Source organism: Macrotis lagotis, chromosome 1 (genome assembly GCF_037893015.1).
Source record: "Macrotis lagotis isolate mMagLag1 chromosome 1, bilby.v1.9.chrom.fasta, whole genome shotgun sequence".
Classification (NCBI taxonomy): Eukaryota; Metazoa; Chordata; class Mammalia; order Peramelemorphia; family Peramelidae; genus Macrotis; species Macrotis lagotis.
Window position 1 is genome coordinate 190,511,744 of NC_133658.1, and position 23,798 is coordinate 190,535,541.

The following is a 23,798-nucleotide window of genomic DNA, read 5'->3' on the forward strand; positions in this document are numbered from 1 at the left end:
ATTAAATTCCAGTAAATTAAACAAATTAAACAAAAAAAATTAAACAAAAAGAGGAGGAAGCTAATAAGGTAGGATGAAGAGGGGAAAATGTAAGGGAGGCAGTCAGATGTTTTTAAAAAATCATTAGATTTTAAATAAGGAAAAAGCTAGACTCTAGCCTTATTTCTTCTTTCATTAACTTCAGTCACGCTCTAGGACTTAATTCCTTCATCTATCAAATAAAATTTCCAACACTGAAGCTCTCTGATTATGCTACATGCTAATTTCAAATCTATTATGGTAAAGTGGAAAGGAAATTGAATTTGGAGTTAGACGGCATTGGATATCCCTTCTCTACTATTCTGTCCATGTGAATTCAGTTTATTTCTCTGGGTCTTAGTTATAGCTATAAAATGAAGGAGTTGGTCAAGATTGCCTTTCTACTCCCTTCCAACTCTAAATCCAATAGTCCTTAACCTTTTAAGGTCCAAACATGATAATCCTAAGTGTGAATGAATTTTGAATTTGGTGGAAAACCGTAAAAATGTTCAATGTAGGAATTGTTTCTTCTATAAAAAAACACAATGTATGAAAAAACATATCAAATTTATGATACAGTATTATATTTTGGGCATAATTTAGTGATATGTTGAGAACAATGAGGTATCATTAACACTTTCAATTATTCTTGAATGATTGGTTAAAAATTTATCAGAAAATCACAATTATATTATTTTAGTATGCTATAGACATTATTTCCTATTTTCTAAAAACTTTACAATTGAACCATTAATAAGCAGTTTTTGTATCTGGCCATTGCAACCAGTTCTGAATCCATTTATTTATATTATTATCTTCTCCTTTTCTATCTTCTCCACAGGAATAAATGATATAACAGTAACAATAAATTAACATTAATTCAAAATTTATTGCAAAATGCTTTGTATTTTGTATTTGCTCCTGATAGCAACCCTGTGGGGTAGATGTTATTATGATCACTTTACAGAAGAAGAAACTGAGGCTGAGAGAAGTGAAGTGATTTGTCAAGGGATACACAGCTAGTGATTCTATTTGAACTAATAGCAACTTGACTCCAAGTTCAGAATTCCATCTACTGTGCCACTTAGCTATCTTTTTAATAAAGTCTATCAGAATCATTGCTAAATTCTAGATATCCTAAATCTATAAGCCTTCTCTCGATCTACAAGTTGAGCATTCATGAAAAATGGAAATTAGGTGAGTCTGACATGACCAGTTTTTGATGAAATCATTTTGACTTCATTTTGTAATCACCATTTCCCTTTCTACATGTTAAGCATTTCTTTAATGATCTATTCTAGAATATTCCCAGGAAATGAAGTAAAGCTCTCCAGTTTACAGGCAGCAGACTGCTCCTTTTCTCATAGTGATTCCTCTTCAATTCTATATGAATTTTTCAAATATCACTAATAATTTCTCAACTATACATGTCAGTTCTTTTGGTATCCAAGGATAGAGCTCAATTGGGCTATACTCTGACAATGGGTTATTTGAATCAACTTCAAATAAAAAAGGATAATAAGTTTTTAACTTAATTTACCTATGGCGGTTTTTTGATTATTCAGTTCATGAGCCATTTTCTCAATTTTCTTTTGAAGTCTTCTATCATTTTCTGGTGTTCGAGGAATAAAGTCTTTTGGTTGCATGCACTTCCTCTGTTAAAAAGAGGATAATATTAATTACTACTATTACATAACACCTGGTTAATATGGAAAAATAACCCTTTCACATATACTTAAACTATCTTTCTAGAGCAAGTGTGTTAATTGCTTTAGTGATTCTGAATTACAAAATAACTATAGAAACTCCTTTATATTACAAAGAAGAAATTATTGGTAATCTTCCATGTTATGTTACATTTGACTCTATGAGGTGTATGTCTGTATGGAAAAGGAAATGTGTAGAACTGAATTAAGTAGACAATTCTCCAAGAACAAATAAAACATGTGAGGATTTGCATTAGCCCTTCATAGGAAGAATATCACAAATTATGAAAACCATAAGAATAGATACATTTGCATATTTTATCTCATCAATGACCCTAAAATCATCTTTTTATAGATGAGTAATGGTATTATTTGTTCCAACTGCATTTTTATATATTGCTGCCTGTTTTCAACTTGTGCTATTTTCTTCTTTCCATTAGATTTTATCTTCTTCTTCAAAATGAATTAAATTTTAAGATCCCCCCCTCTATCTCTGTTTCCTATTCAGTCACTCTATTAATCTACAAAAACATTAGGGGAGGTGAGTATTTTGTGACATAAGGAAAGACAGCCAGGGCAAAAGGAAATCTTGTTAAAGAGAAGATGTTGTCAATTCGTGGCACGTAATGTAAATGATGGTTCTTCTTCACCACAATTAAATGCAGGATATGGCAGTTACTGGGGTACTGAGATGATTTCTAACTTTGAATCAAAGAACTTAAAGTGAAATAATTTTATGGGATAGATGATATCTTTCTTCTAAAAGAGAATTCTCTAAGTGCCTTTACTATGTCTTGTATTAGCAAAAAGTTCTTGCTCCTTATTTATTTTCATAAAGGTCAGATAGTAGAACGGAGGCATCCTGAAAAGTTCCTTCCCACCTTGAATCAGGATATTTAATTTAAAATAGCAAAGTAATATTACCAAAATATAAAACAACTAAACAAAGGAAACAATTGGGAGAAGAAATCTCAGTGGAATATCTACCATAATACCTGCTCAGACTAGTTTTCTCTTAATCATTTTATTTTCAACATTGCAATAGTCCTCCTGGTTCTTGTTCAACTTAATGAGAGCAAAATCAGAATATACAGAATAGCAGTTAGGTGGCACAGTAGACAGAGCACTGGCCTCTGGAGTCAGGAGGATGGGAGTTTGAATCTAGCCTCAGACATTTATTAGCTGTGCAACCTTGGGCAAGTCACTTAACCCTGACTGCCTCACATCCAGGGTCATCTCCAGTCATCCTAATTCCTATCTGGCCATTGGATTTTAGATGACTAAAGAGGTGAAAGTTAGGCTGGTGACTTAGCACAGCACTCCCTCACTCAAATACAATTCACGTACTTATCATAGCATCACCTCCCCAGATGCCATGATGTTACTCAAAAATGAAGAATAAATATTATTATTAGTATTATTATTATTAAGTAAATTTAAATATTTAAATATATTCTCTGTGTGCTCACAATTATGAGAAATATGCACATTAAAATTACACACTGTTATATACTCATACTCACTTTTTTTTTAATTAGACTTGGCAATCCTTCATTAGTGTTGATTGCAGGAAATAATGACTCATCAACTCGAACACCAGCTAACCTGCATCTGAACAATAAATTTTATAATGCATTGTTACCATTCAATGAAAATGAATTCCTATTACATTCAAAGTATTCAACTTGCAACTACAGCAATTAAAATAATATGAACAGAGCAGTATGGATAGAAAACAAGTTCAAAAATCAGAAAAACCTGGGATTAAGTTTAAACTCTGACATGTACTAGGCTGCATGACCCTGACCAAGTCACTTAAGTTCTAAGCAAGCAGTTCTCAAAGTGTTGTCTGAGGACCCTTGAATATCTCAAAGACTCAGGGTGCCTGTGATGTCAAAATTAATTTCATAATAACACTAAGATGTTATTTGTCTTTTTCATGCTCATTTTCTAACTATTGTATAGTGGAGTTTTACAGAAGCGATATGACCTGTGTAAACATGAAGACAGTTAAAATTTTGACTGCAAAATTGTACTTTTGCTTAACAAATGGAAGACTCCACAGATATGACAGGACTTGATGTTTTACTTATATTCACCCAATATCAGCACCAACTAATCATCAAAAAAGATGTATTATGTGAATACTTGGCAACAAACACAAACAGTGCTGAAATATTCAATGTTGAATAACTTCTTTTGAATCTTTTGGTTCTTTTTTTCCCCCTTTTTATAAAGCAGTAGGGTTAAGTGACTTGCCAAGGTTACACAGCTAAGTAATTATTAAGTGTCTGAGACCAAACTTGAACTCAGGTCCTCCTGACTCCAGGGCCAGTGCTCTATCAACTGCACCACCTAGTTGCCCCCTTTTGGTTTATTCTTAATCAACTATATTGACATGTACATTGATGATACAATCACAATGGTAGGTAACACAAAAGTCTTTGCACAAATTAAGGCAGTGACCAAACTATATAAGGCATCACTGCATTCTTCACTAATAATGTGTTCGAAGTTTCAAAAAACAGTCAAATGTCACTTTTCCTTAATAATATTCTTGATGAAGCAAAAAAAAAGAAGAAACTAAGGGTATTAAATCTTAATTTAACCACTGATTATACTTCATAAAGCAGCTCTGCTACACACTGAATAAGTCTTGTGAAACTATTGAGCTGAGAGATGAAGGAGCCACATTTTCATGGAATATCATTTTTACTTGTAAGAATGACTGACAAGCCGAAATTATTTAAATTTGGGTATATGACACATATTTTCTCAAAAGTGAATGAAAGGTATTGGTCATATTAAAAAATAGCTAACAGTTTTAGTTGCTTGCTAATATTAAAATTCAAACTTTCAAATGAAAATTAGAATTTTGGAAATGTTCTATCACTGTGAGTTTGACACAATATTTGGATGACTTTTATGATGAGATGATGATAATATAGATATTGTATAATGAAATGTGTCAATATTTGGAAGATCTCTGTAACAATGCATAATACAAAATTATGAATGGATAAAAAGATCCAAAGTGTCACAGAAATAAAACCACCAAGACAGAGTGCAAGATAGCTCAATGGTTTATAATGTTCAGAGTACAAAAAATTCATTGTATGATTTCAGATACCACATTACAACTAAGTTTTAAAAAAATACACTACTTGTCAACTTTTAGCATAGTATCAAAGAAGATCCACCATTATTTGAAGACTAAAAATTCTTCTCCCTTTTTCTACTACCTAAGTGTGAGGCTAAATTTTCTTCATATACTTTAACCAAAAGAACATATTCCGATAGATGCAATGCAGAAGAAGAAAAATGAATGCAACTGTCTATTATTTGTTCTTCAATCTGTCAGTCATGTCCAACTCTCCATGACCCCCATTTAGGGTTTTCTTGGCAAAATAGGGTGCCATTTCTTTTTCCAGGTCATTTTACAGATGAAGAAACTGAGGCAAACAAGGTTAAGTGACTTTTCCAGGATCACACAGTTAAGAAGTGTCTGATTCCACATTTGAACTCAGACCTTCCTGATTTTTAAGTCCAGAATTCTATTCACTGAACCACTTAGCTTCCCCATTAATGGTACCTCCAAAAACGTAAAATGTCATTCTTCTCACTAAAGGTTTTGGACAAGATAATTTTTTTTTTTAACATGAACAGGTTTATAATTTTTTTTATTTTTACTTTTTTGTTTTTTTTTGCAAGGTAATGGGGTTAAGTGACTTGCCCAAGGTCACACAGTTCAGTATTAAATGTCTGGGTCACATTTGAACTCAGGTCTTCCTGATTCCAGGGCCAGTGCTCTATCCACTGCACCATCTAGCTGCCATTATCCTTGTTATTTTTAAATGAATTAATAAACATTTAAAAATTGTTTATTAGTTTTAATTTCAAATGTGGTAAATATTAATAGACAAAATCCACATAAACAAAAGTTTTCGGAGGTCTTCAATAATTTCTAAAGAATTAAAATAAGTCCTGAGATTAAAAAGTTTGAGAATTGATGTTCCAGGTAACTAACTCTCTACGGCTAAAAACTGCAAAAAGAGTACTGGCTTGAATTGGTAGAATTATCCTGGAAATCCCTACACCAATGAAATCAAAGGTCTAATCCCTATCACTAAATATATCACTTAAAATATTTTCTTGAAACATTATTATTAATTACAATTTGATATTGTAGTCCTCTAGAGTAATATATGATAAATATATCACATATATGCATGTATTTACATATACATATGTGTGGCATAAATATGTACATATTTATTTCAAGATTAGTAGTTTTGAACAGATAGAAGCTTTAATGCAACAATAGACTAAGGTAATTTGCATTCCAATGACAGTCATTATTTAAAGGTATTCAGTGGTATTTATTATTTAAATGTATATAACCAATTAAACATATCAAAAATTAAACTCTTTTTTACTAAATACAATTCCCTCTGAATTTTCTTATTTCTCTTAATGAATGGTACTATCATTCTTCAAAAATCAAAATCCTAGAATCACCCTCGATTACTTCCTTTTCCCAAACATGTAGTCTTTGCAATAACTCATATCTACTTTTTTTTTTTCCATTTCTATTCCCACTCTGGTCTAGAATCTTGTTCTCTCAAGTTTTGAACTATTATAGGCTTCTTAATTGTCCTCCTGCCTATAGTCTCTCTCCCATCCAGTCTGTGAAGAAATGTCTTTTTCCTCCTGGTTGCTGGTAACTGGGCTTAATAGTACATAATTGTTGTTCAATTATTTCAGTCAAGTCGAACTCTTTATGACCCCATTTGAGATTTGCTTAGCAAAGATACTAGAAAGGTCTGCTACTTTAGTTCATTCCGCAGATGAGGAAATGAAGCAAAGAGGGTTAAGTTACTTGCCCAGGAACTCACAGATAGTAAGTTTCTGAGGCCAAATTTGAACTCAAGAAGATGAGCCTTCCTGATTTTAGGCCCAGCACTCTATCCACTGCAACACCTAATTGCCCCATTGTATATGTAAACTGGCATAATCTTAATGACTCAAAATGACCCCAAGAAAGTTTATATAATCAGTTTCTGTCTATCTGACCCAGCCGCCTTGTAACTGGGAGGGGTCAAAGGAGGAAAATCATCTGTGAAACAAAATAGAATTAGGGGTCAGATAAACACAAGCTTGAATTTTTTAAAAAATTGACCACTGGTCAACATTGGGAGGCTATACCAAGATATGAAGAGAACTAATTTAGCCTGAGAAACTACTGGCCAGTTATAATTGAATTAACAAATATTTTGAGAAAATCTTTTCAGACCTCTTTAGGGAGGCTAATGAAGTATGCTGGATTTGGAATCAGGAGAGAGTGATATTTGAAACTAACTATATGCCACGAGTAAGTCACTTAATTTTTACTGCTTCAATTTACTCATCTGCAAAAACAGTAATAATACCAATAAAGTACTTCATGGATTGGACACAGGGTCATAGATGTAAAATTGGGAGAGATCCTCTATCCTAGTCCAATACTTTCATTTTACAAATGAGGAAATTAAGGCCCAAGGAGATTCAATGACTTGCCCAGAGTCATTCAAAGGATTCAAGGTAGAATCTGAATCCAGGTACCTGGATTCTGAAGTCAGTGTTTTTTCTACTGAACTACAGATTAATGAGATATGCCAAAAGCACCTAAAATACTATACAAATGCCAGGTTTCTATAAACTGACACTAATGTGTCCCTGTTGAGTTTCTCTTATTTTACTTTATTTGCTTTTTCATGATCATCTTTTAAAAAATCTGCCCTGAGTGAACTAGACAGAACATTCATGCTATGCATGGATTGGTAGCAGCAGTAGAGATATGGAAGAAAAACTCAAAAGTGTCACAGTGCAATCTTAGTAGAAAATTAAAAAAAACAATACATAGGCTTGGGCTGAAGTATGGCTTTGAAAATATAATTCCCTTCCTACCTGAACTTTACAGAGTAACCCTGCCAAAATGATTTTTCTTGAGTACTCCCTCAAAAAACTTTCCAAATTCCTACAGGATTCAAGAGCTGCCACAACCTAGCCTCTACCTAGAAGAATCTTTGTGAAGAACCATTACACATAGAAAATTATAAATAATGTTTGACCATATTATTCAGTTATTGGTTAGATGCCTTGAAAGTACCATCAAGAACAACATAAAGACAAGAAAAACATGCCTTTGCTCACACTATTTCTTTCTACATAAACTTGTTTAAATCTAACCCATTTTTAAGAAGCTAGCTCAAGGGGTGGCTAGGTGGCATAGTGGATAAAGCACCGGCCTTGGAATCAGGAGTACCTGGGTCAAATTCGGTCTCAGACACTTAGTAATTACCTAGCTGTGTGACCTTGGGCAAGCCACTTAACCCCATTTGCCTTGCAAAAACCTAAAAAAAAAAAAAAAGAACCTAGTTCAAGACCTAGTTACTTATCACCTGCTATACTTTCAGCCCCTAAAATAAAATATCACACATTCAAAAGTACTTTGCGATTATTGATGACTAAAAACTCTACTGGAGTCAACCTGTCTCCATAATGCTATAAACAGAATTTACACAAAAGACTCTTTCATTAACAATTATTCTTTTCCATAGTAAACAGATTCATTATTTTATTTTCTAAAATGAAGTATTTCACTAAGAACATATTATTAATATACACATTAAAAGCAACACTGTGTGATGATCAACTATGATGGACTTTAGCTCTTCTCACAGTTCAGTCATCAAGGACAATTATAAAACATTTGACATGGAAAAATGCTACCCAGATCCATAGGAAAAAACTATGGAGTCTGAATGCAAACCAAACTACTATTTTCACTTTTAAAATTTGTTTTATGTTTTTGACCCTTTCTTAAGAGTTTTATTTCACCCTTGGTTCTTATTCTTCTTTCACAACATGACTAATATGGAGATGTTAAACATGATTGTACATATATTACCTATATTATATTATTCACTGTGACTGGGAGGGGAGAGGGAAAGGAAGGATGTAGAAAAAGGTGGAACTTAAAATCTTACAAAAAAGACAAAAGTTAAAAACTATCTTTGCCTATAATTGCAAAAGATAAAATTAGCTATTTTTAAAAAAGAATACATATTGAAATATAAATAACCAGTTAAATTTTAGTAATTTTTATATTATGAATAATTAATTTAAATGCATAAAGTATATCTTTTCAGTCTCAATTTAAATTCACATCAAGATTCTTTCTTCATCTATTTATAGCATTAACTTTTCCTCCTAATTCAGTCTTAACATGTAACCTGTTATTCTAATTCTTCTTTCATTGGTTTTTTTTACTATTTTATAAAATTCTTTACAGATTTCTTCATACTTCATATTTTATCATCAGAATGAGATTACAGTAGTCCATTATATTATTTATCAGAATTTAACTGTTCCTCCAGCTTTGGACATTTAAGTTGCAATCATTTTTTTTTTTGCAGTAACATGATATTGTTAAGAAAATAACTGATCAGACAGCTTTTTTTTTGTTGTTCTTGATAACACTTTCAAGGCATCTAACCAATAACTGAATAAGATGGTCAAACATTATTTATAATTTTCACTGTGTAATGGTTCTCCAAAAAGATTCTCCAAGTTTAAAAAATCTACCAGTAAGGAATGAATGTACCTGATTCTCCATAATCCCACCAGTGTTAGGTTTCATTGCTTAAAAATATATCCCAAGATACTTAGCTCAAACATGTTTGCCACAGTACGATGTGACACCATAGCACACAGGATGACAGATAAAAGAGGTAGTTGGAAGATAAAGAGGAAGAAGGTCACATCATGGTATATTTCTTTCATAATGACTGATAGGGCATCTAGACAGAGAACTAGTTACCTCCTTTGCAGTGTAATTCAGTTAAACACTTTCTCCTACATCCAAAGCACTAGGAAAGAAATGTACAAATCAATTCCTATATATAAAATCTAGTAACTAATCAAAGAATACTTATTAAGCAACTATTATGTGCCAGACCTTATAATAGGCATTGGGACTACAAAAAATAAAATAGTTAATTCTTACTTGAAAGGAACTTACATTCTAATGGGAATATATATATATATATGTAAAAATATATACAATAATTGATATAATGCTTGCTTTCTCAATGGGTGGCAGGAGAGGCAAAAGGGAAGGAGAAAATTTTAAATAAAAAATGTTTTAATGAATGTTAAAAATAAGCAAGGAAAATAAAGGACAAACAATATAAATATAAAAGAACAATTTCTAAGTGCTTGTATACAAGGTAATTTGGGAAGGACAGTACTAGTAGCTGGGGGCTCCAGTTCAATGTATAAAGTGACATTTGTGCTGCTTCTGGAAGGAAGAGAGAAATTTCATAAGGCAGAATAAAAAATGAATAACATTCCCAGCATGGAGAATAGCAAGGGCAAAGAAAGGCACAGAAGAGATGGGAAGGCATTTTTAAGGAAGAAGGAAAAAAACCCCAACAGTGGGTGTTTTGAAGAATGCAGGAGAGAAATACTGTCTGTTAAGGTTGGAGAGAGAGGTTTGGGATCAAGTTGTTAGAGTGTGAAGGAAAGGCAGTATCGAGGGCAGTTAAGTGGCACAGTGGATAGAGTGTTAGTCTTTGAGTCAGGAGGACCTGAATTCAAATCTGCCCTCAGCCACTTATGTAATCCTGGGCAAGCGATTTAGTTTTGTTTGCCTCTGCTCCTTATTTATAAAATGATCCTAAGAAGGATGTGTCCAACTATTCCAGAATCCTTACAAAGAAAATCCCAAATGGGGTCACAAAGAGTCAGACACTGAAAAAAATAACTGAACAATAAGAAGTACCAGAAAGGATAGCCAGGGATACATAAGTTAGCCAAAGCTGTTGGATAGGGTTAGTAGATGAGAGGAATGTGGTTTCTAGAGGACACAAAGGAAGTGGTGGGTGGGTTGGGATTGAGGAAGATAAGGATGAAAGAAAATGAAGTGGGGAACTGGAATAAGGTAGCCCATACTATAGATTTAATTAATACAATAGTTGTCTAATATAGTAAGGGGCTATTTCCTGCTTGTGAAAAAAGCATAACTACCACCTATCATGAATATGCTCAGAGTTGTTTTTCTAGCAGCTGGAATGGACTTAACTCATTTTGATTCAATCATCTTGCCTGGTCTTCCTTTTGCATGCTAGCTGGCTAGGGGTTATAGTGAGAAGTAAATACAATAAAATTAACTGATCCTAAAAAAGGATTAAACTCAAAATTTTGCCTACATTGTTATTACATGGCAGCTATAACTACATTATACAATTAAGACAATTTTTATATTTTTCCTTTAATTTTTAGAACATAATAGTTTTATTTTCTTTCAAGTGAAAGATGGAATCACCCAATGCTGTTAAAAATTTTTTTAGTTTTAATATTTTCTATTGTCTATTACACATAATATCAAAACAAACTTCCCTATTCTCTATAGTTTCAAAAAGTCGATTGATATTATGCTACTTTAAATATAGGGAAAATGAGGTAGAATGTGTTGAAAAGATTGGTTTTTGAGTCAGAAAATCAGCAAAAGAAAAAAAGGCTTTTTTTGTTGTTTTGTATTTATTTCAGAAATGATTAGACTAATTGATCTTGGGGCAGAGCCAAGATGGCTACATGAAGGGATCAAGTCTTAGGAGCTCTCTGATAAAACTCATAAGCTAAGGACTCTAACTAAACTTTCGAGAGACAGAACCCACAAAGGGACCCAGTGAGGCAGTTCTCCTACTCAAGGTAACCTGGAAAAAAGCAGAAAGGCTCTGCTCCCCCAGGTTGGAGGGGCAGCCCCCCAGAGCCAAAGAACTTCAGCCTCCCGGAGGCAGCCCCAGGGTGCTGGGAGTCTCAGCTCACAGCAGCGGGGGAGTCTCCTGAGCTGCACCCCGGGAGCACCGGCACAAAGTGGGGGAACAGCGGGGACCTCTGCCAGAGAGAGCCCTCAGGGCACATAGCAAGCAGCTTGGTCTTTCCCCAGCTCTGATCCAGGAAACAGAAGCAGGCAGAGCCCATAAGCAGGAGCCCCCAGGGCATGAGCCCATTGAGCTGAGGGAGGGGAGTGAAGAGAGACTGCAAAGCTCTGTCCTCTGCCCTTAGAACAGGACTCTGGGGCTCTGACCACATTTAGATCCTGATCGCAGTCTAGGCCCCCCCATAGAACAGCAGGGCCCCCCCTACCTTGGCCCATGGCAAAGGGGGGCGCTTATGGTCATCCACAGACCAGGAGGGAGGACAGAGCCTCACACACTGAGACCCTTGTGGGAGTATCCCCAAAGCTCAGGAAGCACCCCAAAACCAGGCCCAGACTGGAAAAATGAGCAAGCAGAGAAATAAGAGGAAGACTATTGAGAAATATTTTGCAAATGAGCCCAAGAAGGATCAAAACACTCAGTCTGAAGACGAGGAAGCACAAGCTCCTACATCTAAAGACTCCAAGAAAAACAGAAATTGGGTTCAGGCTATAACAGAGCTCAAAAAAGACTTTGAAAATCAAATGAGGGAGTTGGAAGAAAAACTGAGAAAAGAAAGGAGAGAGATGCAGGAAAAACATGAAAATGAAGTCAGCAGCTTAGTCAAGGAAACCCCCCAAAAATGCTGAAGAAAATAAAAATAGCATGCTAAAAACCAGCTTAGGTCAAATGGATAAAATAGTTCAAAAAGTTATTGAGGAGAAGAATGCTTTAAAAAGCAAAATTGGCCAGATGGAAAAAGAGATAAGAAAACTCTCTGCGGAGAACAAATCCTTCAGACAAAGAACAGAATTCAGGGAGATTGATGAATTTACCAGAAATCAGGAATCAATACTTCAAAACCAAAAAAAAATGAAAAATTAGAAGAAAATGTGAAATATCTCATTGAAAAAAACAACTGATATGGAAAACAGACTTAGGAAAGATAATTTAAAAATTATTGGAATACCTGAAAGTCATGATCAGGAAAAGAGTCTTGACATCATTTTCAAAGAATTACTACAGGAAAATTGTCCTGATATTCTAGAAGCAGAGGGCAAAACAGAAATGGAGAGAATCCACTGATCCCCCCCCCACCCCGAGAAAGAGATCCCCAAAAACCAACCCCTAGGAATATTATAGCCAAGTTCCAGAACTCCCAAGTCAAAGAGACAATATTACAAGCAGCCAGAAGGACACAGTTCAAATATCGTGGAGCTGCAGTCAGGATCACACAGGACTTAGCAGCAGCTACATTGGAAGCTCGTAGGGCTTGGAATACAATATACCGGAAGGCAAAAGAGCTTAGAATGCATCCAAGAATGAACTACCCAGCAAGGCTAAATGTCCTCTTCCAGGGAAAAAGATGGACTTTCAATGAACCAGGGGAATTTCAAAGGTTCCTTTTGGAATGGCCAGCGCTGAACAGAAGGTTTGATCTTCAGATACAGGACTCAGGTGAAGCATGGAGATTGGAGGAGGGGGGGGGGGAAATATGAGGGACTTAATGAGAATGAACTGCATGTATAGAAAAATGATACTGATAATATTCATATGAACCTTCTCAGTTAATAGAGCAGGTAGAGGGAGCTTTTATAGTTGAAGCAAAGGAGAAAGCTGAATTCGAAGATAAAATATGGTGTAAAAATGGAGTCAATAGAAAAAAAAGGGAAATAGAATGGGAGAAAGAAAAAGGAGAGGGGGAATAGTCCAAGATATTTCACATAATAAGATTTTTTTTTTATTACAATGAGCTATTGCAATGACATGGAAGGGGGGAGGCAAGGGGGAATGAGGGAACCTTTGCTCTCATCAGAGATGGCTAGGAGAGGAAACAGCAAATATACTCAATGGGGTATAGACATCTGGAGTAAGAAGGAGGGGGGAGCAGGGGGAAGGGGTGAGGATGTGAATAAAGGAGGAGAGGATGGACCACAGGGGGAGACTGCTCAGATATAACACATTTTCTTTTTTACTTCTTGCAAGGGGCTGGGATTGGATGGCCTGCCCAGGACCATAGGGCCAGGTGGATTCTGGGCCTAAGGGGTGGTATGGGGGCTCACGGCTTCTTGGCCCCAGGACCAGGGATCTGTCTGCTGCGCCACTCAGTGACCCTACAGCAGAGTCAGAGTGAAAGGAGAGAGAAAATATAGTACATGGTAGTGGAGAAATAAGAAAGGAGGGAGTTGCCATCAGCAATGGCAACGTTGGAAAAATATGGAAGTAACTTTTGTGATGGACTTATCATAAAGCATGTGATCCACCTGTGACAGAGTTGTTGGTGTTGGAACAAAGACTGAAGCACAATTTTTGTTATTATTATTTGGGGGAGGGTGCAGGGCAAGTGGGGCTGGGTGGCCTGCCTGGGGTCACATAGCAGGGTGATCTTTGGGTGTCTGGGTCCGGATTTGGACCCAGGTGCTCCTGGCTCAAGGGCCAATGCTCTGTCTGCCACCCAGCCACCCCTACTATTATTACTATTTTATTTTATTTTGGGTCTTTTTTTCTTCTTCTTCTTTTTGGTTTTTGCAGGGCAGTGGGGATCGGGTGGCTTGCATGTCACATGACTGGGTGATTGTTGGGTCTATGGGACTGGATGTGAGCTTGGATGCTCGTGGCTCCAGGGCTGGTGCTTTGCCCATTGTGCCACCTGGCCATACCTACAATTATTACTATTATTTTTTAATTTTACTTTTTTTTCTCTCCCCTTTACTTTTTTCGCCCAAGCAAGTTTATCTAATATTCATGGGGGGAGGGGTATTTTGTTTACTTGTAAACAAGAATATTTTATTAATGTAAAAAAAATTTGTACAAAATGAGAATAAAAATAAATTTAAAAAAAAAGAAAAAAGAAGACTAACTGATCTTCCCAGTTTTAAAGATTAATGCCTGAAATGCTCTGCCCCCCTTACCTCTTTCCCTCAGTTTCCTTCTGATATTATCTTCCTTTAAATCTATTTTATCTGTTTGCAACTTACATGTTATCTACCCCATTAAAATTCAAGCTCTTTGAAAATGAGGGCTGTAGTTTTGCCTTTTTTTTTTTTTGCATCCCCATGCTTTACAAAAAAAGTGAGAGCTTAATAAATGCTTGCTGAGTGATTTAAAACCCTTCCAGTCTATACCAGATAGGTGGCAACCTGGAGTCAAAAGAGTTCAAATCTGATCTCAGATACCTGGATGACTTGGGGCAAATCACTTAACTCTGCTTGCCTCAGTGCCTCATATGTCAAATGAAAAAGAGAAGGAAATGGCAAAACCACTCAGGATCTTTGCCAAAAAGATGGGGAGGGTCATGGAGAGTCAAGGACAAATGAAAAAATAAATAAACAAGGCCCAACACTATCATCTTACAGATGAGGAAGCTGAGGCTCGAAGATATTAAGCGATTTATGCAATCACATAAGTGGTCTAAATTTGAACTGAAGTGCTCTGATTTCAATGGCACTATTTCATTGCATAATTACACAGTCTTCAAGATTTTATTTTCAGAACTACCCTATTATTCATTTTTATGAAAATAACTAAAATATTTATGAACACTCTATTCAAGAAATAACATATTCTTTGGTGATTTAACACTTCACTATTTTGTTACTAAAATTAAAGATGGTAAAATTTTGCCATCTAGTGGTTAATAGGAGATATCGCAAAGAATAGAGATGACTACTTTTATCACAGGACCAGTAAAAATCCAAAGAAGCAGGTTGTTTACAGTAAAACAGGCTGAACCATGAGAACTTTCCTTCCATATGTTCCTGCTCATTCTATAGGCCATCTCCCTAACCTCAATTGCCACCTTACTTCAGTCTAGAACTATTTGTATTCCTCACCCAATTCTATTTTGCTCCTCAAGCCAACCCTATTCTTGTCCATTTTTAATCTTGAATTTATTTCAATGTGGCAGTGGTGACAAAGATGATATGAAATAAGTTTCAACCTACCCATCAGATCTCACTGATGTTGTTGGTCCTTGTTTTCAAAGGTGAGCAAAGACATCAGAAACATAATGTACTAACATTTGAGGGAACTAGATTTAAGTGAGGCAGTTGTACAGTCATCAGCCTCACTCTCTCCTTCAGTCATTACTATTCACTCATCCATACTACACTTAGGCCATTGTCCTCATTTTCCCTAACATAGTGTATTTGTCCTCACCCAATGTCTTTTTTTGATATTTTATTTTTCCAACTACATGCAACAGTAGTTTTCAACAAGCACTTTTTGCAAAATTTTGAGTTTATTTTTCTTCCTCTTTCCTCCCTTCTCCCCCTTGACAGAAAGCAATCTAATATAGGCTATATATGAGCAACCATGCTAAACACAGATCCATACTAATCATGTTTCTCTCACCCAGTATCTTTTGCTCACACCCTCTTTAAATTCTCCTTCAGCCTGCATCTTATATTTCCATAATGCTTTAGAGTTTGCTAAGTGCATTATATACATTAATGGTTTTATAACAAACTTTCCTGGAAGATAATACATCTCTTACTTACACTGAATAAATAAAGATTGAGAGATAAAGTGAGTTGTCTAAGGCCATAAAGTAGCATGCAGCAAAGCGACATTGCAGGATTAGATCCTGTGATTCACAATTCATTATTCTTTCCAAGGAAAATCTTTCAGGTTTTTATAGTAATTTAAAAAAGTTTATTGACTGACTATTCTAACTAACATCATGCTTACTCTCTCAGTTTTCCCATCAACTTACCACCACCTAACCATTTTTTACGCCTAAAATATAGTCTTGTGATGATAAATTTAATAAGGTATTATTCAGCAATGATTTTATCTCATGCTTCTATAATCCCACAGCATTTAAAGATAATTATTGAGGCAAAGCAGAGATTCCCAGGGCATGAAACCGGTGCAATGGCACACAAAACCCTTTGCTACAACAAAAACACATGATTATCTCTGCCACAGTACTGAATATCTCCCACAAACCAAAGGACCTTATAAGAAAAAATGGAAAGTTCACTAGGCAAAAGGAACCCTAAGTTAAAAATAATCCTAAAGAATCACTTCAGTTCAACAAATTTTTAGAGTGCTTTTACTATGTACCAGAGACAATGCTAAGCACTGAGGATTCAAAGGAAAAAAAAGAAGTCTATATCCTAAGGAAGCTTATGTTCTACTGGGGAGGAAGGGAAAAGCACCATCACAGACAAGTATATGTATGCATATAAATACTGAGGGCTCTATTCTATTTTTTTTTTTAATTGCTCAATCGGAGAGCATGACAGAGACATTATAAAAGAAAAAAGATAAATAATTGAAAAAGAGTTGTAAGTAGCAGTGTCAATAAAGATTATACATTTTGAGAAATATTGAGCCAAAAGCCAGGCCTACACAACAAACTAATTTCATTAATGTTGTTATTTTATACATGTTATAGTTTTGTTTTACAGGTGGATTTAGATGTTAAGATATTACTTTTCATTAAATCTAGACAGGGAATATGCAAAATTAATTCTGGCAAGAAAATATGAATAGTTGTTGGGATTAGAAACACCTTCATTAAGGGGTGGTATCTGAGCTGTGCTTCTGAAGGAAGACAGATTCTGTGATGTAGAGAAAAGAAAAACATTCCAGCAATGGGAGTCTGACTGTGCAAAGGCATAGATATACAAGATAAATTGCATCTAAGATGATGGTTTAGCTAGAATATAAAGGGAGGAGTCAGTGTGGATATTAGGGTGGAGAAGGAATAAATATATGGCTTTCTATGCCAATGACAGAAGTTTGTATCTTCCACAGTTGTGGCAAACATCTTTGGTAATTACAATTCTCCCTGTTTTTTTTGCCTCATTTGACATTAACAATCAGAAACAAAGTTTTTTTTTTACTACATCTTTCAAGAAATTTTCAGTGATTTCAATTCAACCTTGCTAATAAACAAGAGCATCAAAGTTGCTACTTTGCTATAACAAAACCTAAAAGTAAGCTCCTAGTATACTGGGTAGAGGACCCATGAGAAATTAATAAAAGGACATGAATAAGTGACTCAGAATGAGGTGTGGATGATGATCTGTATCTTTGGAGGGTATGCCTATTAATCAATGAGACCAGATACCTATCAAAACAGTTAAATTATATAATCCTCATAACAATACTATAAAAAAAAACCAGTTTTAAGATAGGAAGGTGGTAATTTTCTTTTTCTGCTTCCAAATTTAAGGAGAAGTCATATAGTTGACTCCATGAACCGTATTTTCCTGCAACGGCTATAACTTGGGTCAAACTGATTTTGAAGATTACTGCTTCCTGTTCCATCTGAATCTCATAAAAGATTATCACTACTGCTTGATAAATCATCCATCCCATCCACAGAAGGGGGAAGTCAATTTTATCTTGTTTCTCAGCTGACACTGTATCCAGAAGCAGCAAAACAAAATAAGCCTCTAGTGACATCTAGCGATCTTACATAGTAAAAGTTCAGCTTTTCAGAGTATCAACACCAAAATGGTTAAGGATTAAAATAAAAAAGTTATTTTGTAACATGTAGCTGCAATTGGAGAAACAGACAGAACACTGTATTAAAAGTCAGTAAGACCTGTGTTTGAATCTTGCATTAGATAATTACTGGTTATATACCTCAGGGGAAGTCCTTGTCTTCTCTCAGCTTGCTTCCTCATCTAGAAAATACCTGTTAGTACCTATCTCACAAGATATGAGGTCATACTCAAACTCATGTAAAAAAAAAAAGCACTTTGTAATTCTTTAAGCACTATATAAATGTCATTTGGCAGTTTTATTATTTCAAAAGCTACTTGCAAAAACTAACAAATTAACTTTTCATTTTAAATGCTAGTAAATTTTGTTTCAATTTACAATGCTCTTGTCATAATAATGTTCACTTTTTAAAAACCTGATGATTTTGCTTTTAGTCCAGTACTAATTAATAATCTGCTTGGAATAAAATTAATCTTTTAAAATTTAAAAGTATATTATCCTCAAAGGAGGGAGAATTACCTCACTTTTCAGCACCAAGAGGTTAAGATTACATTAACTGGTTGCCTGGTTGGTTGCAGTTGAGTAATTAATTCCATCAAAGAATACGGAGAAGTTGGTTAACTAATAAGGCTAGCAAAATAAATGAAATATTCTCTGGTCCCAGAATCTGTTACCTTACTTCTGCCAGTAAACTGGAAGCCTTAGGAAACGAAGTTGGAAAGAATAACATAGGTAAAAGTCTTTGATTTGAAATGAATTTCAGTCTGATGGAATCTTGCAGATGGCTGCATGTGAAACCCAAGTTCAAAGCTAATGCTACATGTCTCCAGCTATGAAAAATCTCAGTCTAGAGCACTATATGGAGATATGAACAGAACAAACTGTTCGCAAATAGTATTTCTAAGAAAATCAACTGGGAAGAAAGAAACGAAACATGTTTGAAAACTTCTCAAACAGAAGGCAGAAACAACATGACTTTCAAATTTTCAGTTCCAGTTACTAGAGCACAGTTCATGAAATACAATAGGCTCTTAATAAATGCTGACTGATTAAGGGCAAGGAAAGAGGACTTCTAGGACAGTAAAGTAGGGGGTGAAGCCTTAGAGAAAAAAAAATTTGAAGATCAGATGACCTTTCTTACTCAAGGTATCAAGGTGAGAGGTGAGAATCCTTATCTAAAAGGAAGTGAGAGAACTTCAGAGACATGGAAACTCATTACAGAATATGAATTAAACATCCTTCTGCATACAATCCACAACACTCTTGAGAGTATTCTAAACCAGAAAAGGCAATTGGGAAATATTTAATAGAATGAGTAAAAATACAATAAAATATAATATTTCACTGTAAAAGTAAGTCAAAAGACAACTCTCAGTATTCCTTTTATAAGATTTAGAAGTCTTCTTTCTGACTTTACACTACAAAGCAGAGGTGTCAAACTTAAAGCATAGTAGCTGCTTGCCAAATCAGATTAAAATTCAATTGGGAAATGGTTAAAAATAAATCAAAATATAATATAGCATATATAATATTAATTTCTGCCTTTCTAAGCAAATATGCAGGTCACAGGGATCAATTTTTTTTGAGTTTGACACCACTGCCTTATATCAGAGCTGTCCAACCTTACTTTTAAAAGTTTTTATTGAAACAGTAGACAATATATTTTGATTTGCCATTTTAGTGAGAGCTCTGCACTTGTTTGGCTTATCCACAGGAGGCCACAGGCCACATTTTGGACAGCCTGTCTTAGACCTAAGGTCAGTCAGAGGATCCTAAACCTTGAGCTAAGATACTAGATGGGGGGGTAGAAACATATTGACTTTTTTTAATCTATTGGCTTTTTAACATTCAAACTATGTTGGCAAGAAAATCTAGAGATTAATGTGTGAACCCTAAAACTGTTTTAAAAACCCTTAAAAATATAGGATTAAAACAAATTTAACAAAGTTTAGATTAGATGTGAAATTTAATTCTCTACAATTTATCATCTAATCCTATAGATGGAGTCCATTAAGGTGATGATCATGCTCAAACTGGGAAAGAGGGGAAACTTACGCAAAAACAGAGAATAGGGAAAATTATTAATCTCTTTTGTGGCCTAACAATTAGGGCTGCACAATATCTCTGCCCAAACTGCTCCTCAAAAACTGCCATTGTTGTGACATTCGGAGGTTTAGAGTACCCACCTCAGGTGTTCACGTGCCTGACCAGAGGTAGAGCATTCTGAGCTTGTAGTGGTCTGATCAGCCACAGTTGAACACACTGTAATTTTTCATTTTGGTGATTAAACACAGTGATGGTATTTTGGTGGTTTTCAATAATGAAAGACAAGAACCAACCAATCATCCTGATCTCTTCCTGGATGGACCAGTTATCCAGAATCCTGTATCAATGTCCTGAGTTTTTAAATTAACATAGGGGCATATACCCAGGAGTCTTAATTTCTTACTTAATGATATGTGAAGACTTAAGTACTCTCCAAAGAAATCAATCTTTTACTAGGAATATAGTTTTGAGAAACTTATCTTTTGACAAATAGAAGCTTCTGTGGAAAGTCAGGATTAATGACTAAAAACTTATTTTAATTTTAAATTTTTAAATAATTCCCTGTATTGGAAGACAGTTTAAAAAATACATAAACAATGAAAAAACCCTTAGCTAGGTAGCTCAATGGATAGAATCCTAGGCCTGGAGCCAGGAAAACCTGATTTCATATCCAGCTTCAGGCAAGTAACTTAACCTTGTTTGCTTTAGTTTCTTCACCTGTAAAATAAGCAGGAGCTGGAGAAAGAAATGGCAAACCACTCCAATATCTTCTCCAAGAAAACTCCAAATGAGTTCATAAGGAATTGAACATGACTGAAAAGACTTGTCAACAACAAAAATCTAAAATGTTTTATGTGTTGATTGAAGAGCCATTGGGATAGGTAAGAAAATATCCTATAGCTAAATGAGTAGAGAAACCCAATAGAGAAAAAAGACTAACTCTTCTTTCCCCTATATCAGAATTTGTAATCTGAGTTGATGAACTTAAGAAATAACTATTTCAACATAATTGTTTGGTTTGTTTTTTGGGAGGCAAGTCTATATTTCATTTTGTGCATTTATAAGCATTCTGAAAAAGGGTTCATAGCTTTCACTAAACTGAAAAAAAGGATCCATGCCACAAAAAAGCTTAAAAATCATGCCCTAGAATGATACTACAAAGAGTCTGAAAAATGTGAACAACTCAGATCTTCTAGGTGAAATTGAGATCAACCAAGAGACAACCATAAGAGCAAAGATCTCCCTCAAGCAACCAGACCAAGGTTTCTTAAGGGTCCTATGAACCTGAATGGGAAAAAAATCATATCTTTATTTAGACATAACTGGTTTCCTTTATACTTCTATATATTTCATTTTATTACATTTAAAAAACATTACTCTAAGAAGGGGACCTTAGGCATTACCAGTCTGTCAAAGGGATACATTACACAAAATAGGTTAAGAATGCTTGTTATTAGGCCTACTGGTTGCTAGAGACAGAGGATAAAAACTGTGATAAGCAAACAAGTAAATGAAGAACCCCTTGTAAAGACTCATGTGTCAAGCCAAGAAATGCAAAATGGAGGCACCTCATTGGACATGGAAAGCAATGCAAAGACAGGTATGTCAAATTGTCTGCCCTACTCCTCCCCACCAGAGAATGAGGAAAAGCTATCAACATCTACTGGGAACTGAAGTGGAAGGCTGACTGCAGAGAAGACATCTGTTGGAAGGAAAGGAAAATTACAGGGAGATAAAGGAGTAGGATAAGACTGTGATACTATCTGCTAAAAACTGCAAAAGGCAAAACAATATTTGGTGAAACAACAACTGTCTTGGAAAGGTATGACTTGGAAAGGTATGAATCAAGATGCATTTTTTATTATGTGTGAGGCACTGTTCTAGGAGATGGAAAGCCAAAGAATAAAATCACTCCTAATCAGAAGCTTCTTACAAAATAGCTAGCCCTAGTGTAGCTAGATGAACTGTGAAGACAGAGGAACTGTGGAAAAGAGAAATTACTGCCATGGAGGTGCAAAACCTACAGGTCCCCTCAGGAAGCCCTACCCAGGGAATGCTTTAAAGAATCAGAGGCTGGCTAGGCCTCTAAAGTAAGAGTTAACATAAGGATTATGACCTATTATTATCCTATTCTTCTGTCTTTCTTCTACTTCTCTTTGCATTTGGGGAATAAAAACCATAGAATTTCAGAATTATTAGAGACTTTTTATAGAATACCTAGTCCAAAAGAAAACACTTCTAACAATGAGTTGTCAGAGTGAATGAAAAGAACTTTCAATTAGCTGGTATTACAGCTCTCCAATACTTGAATAAAGGTTCCTAGGACCCCAGATCTAGATTTGGAAGGAACCTAGTTTGGAAGGGGCTATTTGCTTCTAAAATAAAAAATAATACAAACGAGAAAACGGAAACCCAACGAGATTGTGGGGAATTGTCCATGGCAATTATCAGATGTGGGCTTTGAATCCAGAGCCTTTGATTCCAGAACCAGTCTTCCTTGACTATAATAGATTTTCAGTGTTATAAAAAAATGAAAGAATTTTCTCCATAAATTTTTTAATCTGAATTTCTATTATTCCTACTGTGGAAGATGCTATGGAAAGAGCAATGAAATTGTGGTCACAGGACTTGGGTTCAAATCCTGTTTCCCTTTAACTTTGGTAAAGTCGTTTAAGTTCACTAAATCTGTTTTCATTTTTATATAATGGGGACAATAAAAGAAATTTAGTCTCCTACAATTTTAGATCTATAATTCAATGATCTTCTCCTGAGCTTTTTTAAATTGCAAAATTTAAACTGGATCTCAGAAATACTGATATCAGTCTAAGTACTATTAACCTGAGGTCATTTCTATTCATTCAGAAATTCAGGAACTCCCAAATCCCTTCAGCAAGATACAAAAAAGCAGGAAGAAAATTGCAAAGGAAACCCAACCTCCTCAAGGACAGAAAAGACCCATTTACATACATACACATATACACAGAAACTCATATACATATATGCAAGTATCAAGCAAAATATAGGACAAAAGTAGCAAACAACACAAAGGCAAATATGACTAACTCTAGCTTCCAAATATTTTCTCTCTATAGCATGAAGTGTCTATATAGCTTCCAGCAGTTAGAGAGTGGTAAAGTTTTTATAAACCAGTTCAGAAGAAATAAAGACTCTAGGATTTTTATAATAAGATTCAGTGGTCAATTCTACACAGTGTGGGTAGATCTTGTTTAATGTAACTTTAGGAATGGAGTAGACTTGAATGGCTATTCCCAAGCTCCAAGGTTGTTCCTGGACCAAAGGATTCTATGACTTTGCAATTTTTACTAGCTCTCTGTCATTCCCTAAAGTGTTCTCCCTCTTTGCTCCCACTATTGAACCCCCAGCCTCCTTTAAATTTCATCTGAAATTCCAACATCTACAAGAAGTCTTTCCTAACTTCTTTTATTCCAGTGCTTTCTTTCCCTCTATTAAATCTAATTTATCATATATATATATATGTGTATATATATATATATATATATACACACACACACATATATATATATATATACACACATATATATATATATATGTATGTATGTATAGTTTGTTTTGGATATATTTGCCT

At 35.0% G+C, this 23,798-nt stretch overlaps 1 protein-coding gene across 6 annotated transcripts in view; it reads right to left on the bottom strand.

Moving 5' to 3' along the window:
* Positions 1–23,798, bottom strand: part of MCPH1 (microcephalin 1) — a 382,408-nt gene that overhangs the window by 348,544 nt on the left and 10,066 nt on the right. For all 6 annotated transcript variants that reach the window (XM_074209531.1, XM_074209529.1, XM_074209530.1 and 3 more), the window contains exons 4-5: positions 3,248–3,335; positions 1,559–1,673 (exon numbers count right to left, since the gene is read on the bottom strand). In XM_074209531.1, coding sequence (XP_074065632.1) covers positions 1,559–1,673; positions 3,248–3,335 — 203 coding nt within the window. The remainder of the gene's footprint in view (positions 1–1,558; positions 1,674–3,247; positions 3,336–23,798) is intronic.